Genomic DNA, 10,203 nt, shown 5'->3' with positions numbered 1-10,203 from the left:
CTCCAAAGACATGTTGCAGCCATCGCTTGTGGCACTCAAAACAATGGCAATGCACCTTGTTGTCCGGTCTATGTGCCTACTGTGTCCATTTGCATGCACAAGCGACGCAATAGACCTTGAACGATTGCTGAGGTCTCGAGATTGTTGTGACTTCTTGGTGTCATGCAAAGAGATCCATGCCGACAAGCATCTTTATACTAGGATATGCCATGAGGAGTCTCTTATGAGTGAGAATTGCCATTGGGAGGACAACGTTCACAAGCATGGCAGTTGCTTGCAATGTTTTCTCTACCATCAAAGGCTTGTGGAGCTTCTGCGTGCCTCTCTCCCTTGGATACCTAGCTGCCTATTTACTGGTTGATGAGATCGAGTACATTAGGTTGGGTCAATGGGCAAGATTCGCACGATCTCGATATTCTACAACATACTCTAAGAGCCCCTTCAGGTGAGACGGACGGGTGATTTGCAAACCACCCTATCATTGTTTCGGCGGGTGACCTGCAAAACTGGTTTTTCTACTGGCCCCTACTCCATAGCAAGGGTCCAAGCAGCAACCTGGTTTTTTTTTCAAAACCCAGACGGGTGACCCCAAAAAATTGAAATTTGGCATTCAACCTGGCTTGCAAACCGCCGCCTTCGTGTGAACAAGCTCTTCCGAGAGGAAACTCGAGCGCATTCAGTGCCACGGTGTGAACAAGCTCTTGCGAGTGGAAACTCGAGAGCATTTACAAGCGTGGCAGTTACTTACTATGTTTTCTCTACATGATTGTCTTTGTGTTACAACTGTAACATGAGCAACGGATGGCCCTTTGCCTCTCTCCTTCTTCGTCGTCTTCTTCTTCTTCTTTCTTATCATCTTCCTGGGGCTTGGAGAGAAGGCAAGCTCACAGACTATCTACAAGCTTCAATGTCTCCCATCGGCCACAAGTTTTTGGTAGGTTCATTCCTCTCCCCTGTTTGAAATAGATGGCCACCACGCTTCCTCAAGGGGTGGCACTCGAGCTAGGAACCAGCAAGTCTTTTCACCATCAGAGCAACGAAGACGGGCCTCCTCATGCTGCAATCCTCCGTCATCTAGGTACAGAGATAGATCATGCCTCGTATGCCTCGCTTTTGAGGCTTTGCACCACTGCCAATATCCTTTCCGAGGGCAAACGTGTCCATGAATACATCAGCAGGAGTGGATTTGATGACGACAGATTTCTGAGTAACCTTCTCATCCAAATGTACAGTAAGTGTGGCAGCCTGAAGGATGCACGTGCTGTGTTTGATAAAATGGTCTATCGAAATTCGTACTCTTGGACTATTATGATCGGGGCATCTGCTCAGAACGGGAACCTGGATGATGCGAGGGCATTGTTTGCAGAGATGCCACAGCGGAATGTGGTCTCCTGGAATGCCATAATCGCTGCATATTCCCGGAATGGGCGTGACAAGGAGGCCCTGCAATTGTTTGGTCAAATGCGGGCCCAAGGATTTGAGCCAGGCAAGGTCACGTTCATCTGCGTTGTGGATGCGTGTGGCAGTGGGGCAGCTGTAGAAGAGGGTCGAAAAGTCCATGCTACTGTTGCTGGCAACGGGTGGGAGTCGGATGTTGTACTGGGAACAGCCCTCGTCAATATGTATGGCAAGTGTGGGAGCCTAGATGATGCAAGGGCAATGTTTGCTGAGATACCACAGCGGAATTTGGTCTCCTGGTGTGCCATGATTGGTGCGTGTGCCCTGAATGGGTGTGGCAAGGAGGCCCTAGACTTGTTTGGTCAAATGCAAGCCCAAGGCTTTGAGCTAGATAAGATCACCTTTATCTGTGTTGTGGATGCGTGTGCCACTGTGGCAGCCCTGGAAGTGGGTAGAGCGATCCATGCTACGGTTACTGGCAACGGATGGGAGTCAGATGGTGTTGTTGGGACAGCCGTCGTCAATATGTATGGCAAGTGCAGGAGTCTAGATGATGCAAGGGAAGTCTTTACAGCACTGCCATTGCGGAATGTGGTCTCCTGGAGTGCCATGATCGCTGCATGTGCCCAGAATGGACATGGGAATGCAGCCCTGCAACTGTTTGCTCAAAGGCAGGCCCAAGGCTTCGAGCTGGACAAGATCACCTTCCTCTGTGTTGTGGATGCTTGTGTTAGTGTGGCTGCCTTAGGAGAGGGTCGAATGATCCATGCTATTGCTATGAGCAATGGCTGGGAGCTGGATGTTGTTGTGGGGAATGCCCTTGTCAATTTGTATGGCAAGTGCGGGAGCCAAGATGATGCAAGAGCAGTGTTTGCAGAGATGCCACAGCGAGATGTGGTTTCCTGGAGTGTTATGATCTCTGCGTGTGCCCATATTGGCTATGGCAAGGAGGCACTGCAACTGTTTGCTCAAATGCAGGCCCAAGGCTTCCAGCCAGACAAGATCACCCTCCTGTGTGTCTTGAATGTGTGTGACAGTGTGGCCGCCCTAGAAGAGGGTCAAGCGATCCATGCTACAGTTGCTGGCAACGGATGGGAGGTTGATGTTGTTGTAGGAAATGCTCTCATCAATATGTATGGCAAGTGCAGGAGCCTAGGTGATGCAACGGCAGTTTTTGCAAAGATGCCACATTGGGGTGTGGTCTCTTGGAGTGCCATGATCACTGCATGTGCCCAAAATGGGCATGGCAAGGAGGCCCTGCAGCTGTTTTGTCAAATGCAGGGTGAAGGCTTTGAGCCAGACAAGATCACCTACATCTGCATTGTGGATGCATGTGCCACTGTGGCAGCCCTAGAAGAGGGTCGGGTGATCCATTCTACAGTTGCCAGCCTCAAATGGGAATCTGATGTTGCTGTCGGGAATGCCCTTGTCAATATGTATGGCAAGTGCAGGAGCCTAGATGATGCTAGGGCAATATTTGCGGAGATGCCACAGCGGGACGTGGTCTCCTGGAATGCCATGATTGCTGTGTGCACCCAAAATGGGCATGGCAAGGAGGCCTTGCAACTGCTCAGTCATATGCAGGTTGAAGGGTTTGAGGTAGACAAGATCACCTTCATGTGCATTATGGATACGTGTGCCCGTATGGCCGCCTTAGAAAATGGTAGAGTAGTCTATGCTACTGTTGTCGGCAATGGATGGGAGTCGGATCTTGTCTTAGGGAGTGCCCTTGTCAATATGTTTGGCAAGTGTGGTAGCCCAGATGATGCAAGGGCAGTGTTTATGGAGATGCCACAGTGGGATGTGGTGTCCTGGAATGCAATGATTACTTCATTTGCTCAGAATGGGTATGGCAAGGAGGCCCTGCAAGTGTTTGATCATATGCAGGCTGAAGGCTTCAAGCCAGACAAGATCACCTTCATCTGTGTTCTCACTGCTTGCAGTCATACAGGTCTGGTTGCTGATGGGAGGCGGTACTTTACTTCTATGGAGAGAGACCATAGCATAACTCCCTCGGTGGAGCATTATGTGTGCATGATTGATCTTTTCGGGCGAAGAGGATTATTGGAAGAGGCAGAGGATCTGCTCATCAGTATGCCATTTGAACATGTCTCTTCAGCATGGGAGACTTTGCTTGCATCTTGCAGAATCCACGATGATGTGGAGCGGGCTGTGCGAGCTGCAAATTTTGTTTGCGAGTTGGATCCAAGGAATACTTCAGCGTATGTATTGCTAGCAAACATCCAGGGAGGTCAGATGATGATGTGAAGGTGAGAAAGTCAATGATTGATAATGGTGTGAAGAAAGTGCCAAGTCGCAGTGGTGTTGAGGTGAAAAATGTGGTGCATGAATTTGCTGTTGGGAGACATATCACATCCTGACCAGGATATACATGTTGAGTTGCAGAGGTTGAGTAGGTGCTCGAAGGAGGCTGGATACATGCCTGACACATGCAGCACTTTGTTGTGTGGATGAAAGAGAGAAAATGACATGTCTTGCTATCCTATGAAGAGACTGGTTGTGGCTTTTGGATACATTTACACCTCCCAACAAACTCTTAATTTGTATCAATTAGAATTTTGGGAATACGTTAGTGTCATTCTGCCACAAAATTATCTCCAAGGAGGGTTGGTTGAAAAGAATTGCAAGGGCCTATCACATTGAAGCACCGATTGTGTGTCTGCTGATTATTGATGAGGGATACATACGTGGGGATACGCGTGAGGGCATAGCTTTTTGTTTTAAAACCCCAAAAAAGGGGAAAAGAGTTGATGCACACGCACATACATGCTGAAACAGAGTCCTTCCCAGTTCTATTAGAGCTCCAGCAGTGAAATGTAAACTCAATGATGCGGTCTTTATCCAAGCTACAACTGCTTATCCCCTCCCCCTTCCCCCCCAGCATCCCAACATGTCTCTTTAGCATGGGAGAGCTTGCTTGCATCTTGCAAAATCCACGATGATGTGGACTGGTCTGTGCAAGCTGCAAATTTTGTTTGTGAGTTGGATCCGAGGAATACTTCAGCATATGTATTGCTAGCAAACATCCGTCTTCCAGTGGGGAGCTGGTTGCGGCAGATAGGCCAGGACGGATGCTGTCAGATTTGCCATGAGGATGAGGAGTCACCAACACTACCTGTGGAGCTGCACTCGCGCCCAGGAAGTGTGGAGGTGGACTTTCGGGATTCTTACTCGCGCAGCACTGGAGCTAGGATTGATCACTTGGGGCGCGTTCTGTTGGTGCAGCACCGCACCTGGTCTTCATCACTTATTCGAGGCATGCCAGCAAGACCCCACTTTCCTTATCACACAGGGGACGTGGGGGCCGCTCGAGGGTATCCCGCAGTACCTAGCAGAGGCTGATACAGGAGTTCAGGAGAGGCAGTCAGTGTGGGAGATTATTAGCAGCATCGCAGGGTGACACATTTGGACCTCGCGTTGTGCGCAGATCCTCGGTGGCACCTCCTTATCGACTGCCCAGATTATGACGGATATTTGGAGCGAAATTATTCATACCCTCAGAGGCCAGTGGGGTCAGATTTAGGGAGATTTCCGGGCCGGCCGGGAGAAGCGGAGACGCTTCCTCCGAGCTTGGGACACACAGGGCCTCTTCTTCGAGCAGACTTCGCAGGGCCTTCGGTGGCGCTACTCACCACCTCGATGGCTGTTCATTCACACTCGCCTTATCCCTCCGTGAGAGAGTAATTTTTTATTTTTGTTACCTTTTAGGGCTGTGTCCGATTTGTGAACGCAGCCCGTCAGCTACAAGCTGACCTTTTGTATCTTACTTTCGAAGTAATATAATCAGCACTGTTTTTTCGGAAAAAAAAATAGCAAACATCCATTCTATTGCAGGGAGGTCCGATTATGATGTGAAGGTGAGAAAGTCAATGATTGATAATGGTGTAAAGAAAGTGCCCTATCACATCCTGACCAGGAGGATATACATAGAGTTGCAGAGGTTGAGTAGGGGCTCGAAGGAGGCTGGCTACATGCCTGACACATGCAGTGCTTTGTTGTGTGGATAAAAGAGAAATGACATGCCTTGCCATCCTTGTGATACTCGGTGTCATTCTGCCACAAAATTCTAAGCAGGATTGGTAAAAAAGAATTGCAAGGGCTCATCACATTGAAGCACTGAGTATGTGTATGCTGATTATTGATGACAGACACGAAGGTGGGGCTATGGATGAGGGTATAGTTTTTTGTTTTAAAACCCCAAAAAAGGGAAAAAGAGTTAGTGCACATGCACATACATGCTGAAACAGAGGCCAAACAAAAGAGGTTAAACTACTAGTGGTTGCCTACATTGCAATAGCAATAAACCACAGTAAACTATTCAAAGGTGATAACTTAGTTCAAACAGGCTAGCCTTCCACAAATCTTCAAATTTACATTTGACTTGGGTAGCTGTGCCCCTCGAACTTGACCCAAATATGGGAAGACCATATAATTCCAAACCATGTAATGCCAAACAGGTAGCATGCCTAGACTATTTGCTAGGTAAAGCTAGCCTTTGATGGTAAACCTTTCATAGTAGAGTCAATAAACTGAGTTCCACCTTAGACGAAAACCTTGCATTAAACCTATAATAGAGGAGAGAATCACATGCCTAAAAAAGGAGAAAACACAAGTTGAATGGGATACAAATGGTATCACTAAGCAAGGAAAATAGCTCTAAGTTTATTTCGATGAGAGGCAGATAGAGTAAATATTATTTGATAGACAAACAAGTTGAAAGGTATACGGGTTTGGATATCTGACGAGCTCACTCCTACTCAGCTCAAACAAAGGAGTATCAAACTTATGCACGTAAAGCTGGAAAGTGGGCAGTCTACAGAGATGGAGTGGCATTAATTAGAGATTTCAAATCTAAACCTAAAGACCCTCAGTGTTAAATTGATGTAACATAGGCCAATTCATGATAGGACTAGAACTTAGATGTGTGTTAGCTATAATAACCTCGAGTTGAGATGCCATGTGCACTCTCTGGTTTTATCTAGATGTTGTAAGTTATTTTTAACATTTTTCATTTTGTCCCATAGGCCTGTGAGGTCTCCCACAGATATTAATATGAAAATATATATCTCTCTCTCTCAGAGTAGCTCATCATCATCATATGAAACCCTAGCCACCAGTTTATCGCTAGGCCATCTTTAGCATTGCTAGTTCCTAAGTCGAACCCTAGAGGTAGTAGAGGGATCAAGAGTTGCTGAGGGGGGGTTCGCAGGCTAGGTCTACATTAGCCCTAAGCTAAGCAGAGCCTGTGGCTTAGCTTGGAGTGTTAGACTTAGCAAAGGGGTTTCCAAAACCGACGATGGCCAATATGGAGTTTCCCAAGACCAAACTGTTTGCCTCTACCTCGACTAGCAAGCCCTCCTATTCTGCTATTGCAACAACACCTAGCCCATTCACATTGATGTACAAGCAAAAGATTGGTACAGATCCAAATGAACAGATTTATTATCTATAGCAAGAAGTAAGGGAGCTCAAGCTTTTGATTGTAGCCCTCGGGAGGAAAATGAAGGAAATGGCAAGAAAGAAATCATACAGGATGTTATGCAGATACACAATGAAGTAGCAACTGCACCACAATTGGTGATGAAAAGCTCTCTACCTCCTATCACCCATGCTACATTCACACCATATCCATACTCATCTCTCCATGGTCACACAATCCCATCGGACGCTTGGGAGCATCTTCTCATTGAGGTACACTTCCTTTGTGCATGAGAGGAGGAGCATGCCCACCTCATCCATAGCTTGAGCTAGAATATATCACAGCTCCATAAGGTGGTCGTAGCCGTAGTAACAACCCTGAGCAGTGGTTGAGGCAGTGGAATCACAGATAACTACCATATCGTTAGCCATCATAAGGACCTATAGATGAGTGGATGTCGTGAAATGAGAGCCTACGAAGACCACTATTTTAGCCACCATTTTGGAGTAGTAATAGAGAGCCAGTAAGGCTCTCAATGTTAGAGTATAAAGCATCCCTGCCACACCCACCACCCCCACTGATAATGCCATCAGCTTCGTGATGATACATGATGACATTACAGAGTTCTCTAGGCAAGGAGATACCCTCCTTCTTGGTGACTTCAATGCACACACATGTGATAGAGAGGTGCGGCTACAACAAAAGTGGGATGGGAGGATCTGCTGCCACCCAGGGGCTATGGTGGATGATCTTAATACTATTGAGTAGCCTCCTCATAGATAATTTTTATACACTCATGTGCCATGCATGCTATAAAATCCATATGTAAACAATGTTTGAGAAATTTTTAAGGTCTTTACAAGAGTTTATACCTCTCTGTAAAGGATAACATAAACACCAAGCTAACTCCACCCTTTGCCAAAGATTTCACACACTTAAATTAAGAAAAAGCTTGTATTCCAGACAAAATTGCATCACATGTTTATTAATACTAAAATTCATCTTTCCTATATGTTGTCATTTCCAGCTTCATTATTTCAATGATAATCAAGACATCCCTTAATTCACCTTTAAAAATAAGGTCTACACTGGCAAAATATTATTTTTTTCCTATTTTGTAATACTCAATGATTTTATTAAGGTTTAAATACTCACCTCTTTTACAGAAGGGTGCATGTCTTCATAGTTTTCTTGCAAGTTTTTCAAAGTAAGCTATATCAGCCTTGAAATGCTTCTTGAAAACATATGGACATGCCATGCAAATACCTTTTACTTTTTCCATATAGCTACCAACATATCTCTTTGGCATTTTAATCACTCTTGAAGATCTTGATGACACCAAGGGACCCTGAAAATTTAGAGCTTAAAATAGTTACACAATTAGCAAATATGAAAAGAGCACAATATATGTGGATAATATTATACCACAAGCACACTGGTGGTAAAAGGGACAATAGAGTGATCACACAAATGGAGTTATGCATAATCTAAGACAAGCAATACCTTTTTTGTCTTAGAACCACATTGGCCTTCCTTGTTCCTATTTGCACTTACTTGATTCCACTCCTTTAAATAATGTGCACCATTTAATATCATATCTTTTTAAAAAGAAATTATACAATGATTTACAAACCAATGCAAATTTACCTTTCTCTATTTTTCAATTTTCTTGCCCATATTTGATACTCTAGAGCAAGGGCAACTTCTACAACAAATTGAGATTCTCTTCAACTTCAACATCTTGCTCTGCTGCTAGAAGAAGAGATGGATCTATCTAGATGAATGGAGGTGCATCTGCATCCTCCATTTCTAGAAGAATTACATAATAGGCTATTTCTAGGGATAAAAAACGGGTTCCTACAGGAATCGGTTGTAGATCCAACTCTTTATCCTTTGAAATTTTTCTAAAATTTTTTGGACTAACCTATGCCTAAAAACACTATCATCCTAGTGACATTCAATGAGTAGATTGACTAGAACCCATTCTACTCTATCTATCTCTAGCTCGATCATGTAAGGCTTAATTTTCTTCATGATATAATCTACCACATCTCTAAAAAGATCCAATGTAGAATGTGCCAATGACATCTATCTCACGATAAAAAATTTCATACGAATGGGTAGAAGTGACGAAGTCATGGTATGCCTCATGGGGTGTGACCATTGGAACTTTGTGGAAGATGATGAGAGTAGGGAGAGTTTGTGTCTAGGAGGTGAGCACAATAAAGGCTATGTTCATACCTATGGCCCCTTATATAGTTAACTTTAGGCTCTTTAAAGACCCTTAAAAGTCTACTGCAATTTAGGTAACAAAATATTGGATATTGTAATATATTGGCTTAGATACTATAAATCATAAGGATAATTTAGCCAAAAAATCACTATCATCAAATGTGACAATGATGTATTCACGGATGTGCTTCAAGCTTCAACTATCCATGACCTCAAGCTATTGGATTTTCCCATTGGGCATATGTATCTCTAAGGTATCTCTCCCTCTGTGGTGTCCACTACATGACAATCCATAGGTATCCATGTGCCATGATTATTTTTTTAAAGTCTATAAGCATATCTTATGTAGCAAATACTCCACACTACTTGATATCGTATCACTATACTTTCTTTAGTAAGTATACATTGTAAACGGTCTCCCTTTTGCAAACCCTCCCTAACATCCCACATTGGGTATAGAAGATTATCAAGAAATTTGTTTGCTAGGTTTTTGCATCCCCACATATGGTCTTTGTTCTATGATGAAGGTTGATTTGAAAAAATAAATAAATATAATGGATGGCATGAACTAACTAACACCCACAGATTTTGAACCAAAAGTAAACCTTATTGATGATTCAGAATATCTGATCTCATCTTCATCTTAACTACATCTATAGAGAATGGATCAGGAACACTCCATTATGGACTATCAAAGTTAGGGCAAGGAATAGGATGGAGGCTTCAATATGCACCTTCTCTTCGAGGTACTTGGTAACATGAATTATAGAAAAAAATAGTAGACTTTATCAAGGAGGAAGAACTCTGGCTTGAGAACATTAACTCCCCAGTGTTTAAATGAAAAGCTTGAAATGTTCCCATGAGACTATTGGGTTTCAACTTTGGTAGAAGGAAAAATACATAGGAAGCAAAGAAAGATGTTAATGGGCCAATCATCTCTCTCTCTCTCTCTCTCTCTCTCTCTCTCTCTCTCTCTCTTTCTCTCTCTCTCTCTCTCTCTTTCACACACACACACACACACACACACCTCTCTCTCTCTCTCTCTCTCTCTCTCTCTCTCTCTCTCTCTCTCTCTCTATTACCCCTCAACCCCCCCCCTCTCTCTCTCTCTCTCCCTAACATCCCTCAACCCC

At 44.3% G+C, this 10,203-nt stretch overlaps 1 protein-coding gene across 1 annotated transcript; it reads left to right on the top strand.

The window, feature by feature from the left end:
• The first annotated feature begins 966 nt into the window (after positions 1-966).
• Positions 967-3,666, top strand: LOC147882087 (pentatricopeptide repeat-containing protein At3g02330, mitochondrial-like). The gene is made up of 2 exons (XM_087401513.1): positions 967-1,596; positions 1,741-3,666. Exons 1-2 carry the CDS (start codon positions 967-969, stop codon positions 3,664-3,666), a joined length of 2,556 nt encoding a protein of 851 aa, XP_087257639.1.
• The last annotated feature ends 6,537 nt before the right edge of the window (positions 3,667-10,203 follow it).

Source organism: Dipteris shenzhenensis, chromosome 30, assembly GCF_047967505.1.
Source record: "Dipteris shenzhenensis isolate YYH24624 ecotype China chromosome 30, Dip_SZ_1.0, whole genome shotgun sequence".
Lineage (NCBI taxonomy): Eukaryota > Viridiplantae > Streptophyta > Polypodiopsida > Gleicheniales > Dipteridaceae > Dipteris > Dipteris shenzhenensis.
The sequence above is the reverse complement of the archived record's forward strand: the minus strand, read 5'-3'. Positions and strand labels throughout refer to the sequence as shown.

Bases quoted from the DNA above. Each gene is read 5' to 3' on its own strand.
- LOC147882087 (XM_087401513.1), top strand. From the start codon at position 967: ATGGCCACCACGCTTCCTCAAGGGGTGGCACTCGAGCTAGGAACCAGC. The intron at 1,597-1,740 runs GTACTGGGAACA...GGGTGTGGCAAG, and splicing joins ACGGGTGGGAGTCGGATGTT to GAGGCCCTAGACTTGTTTGG.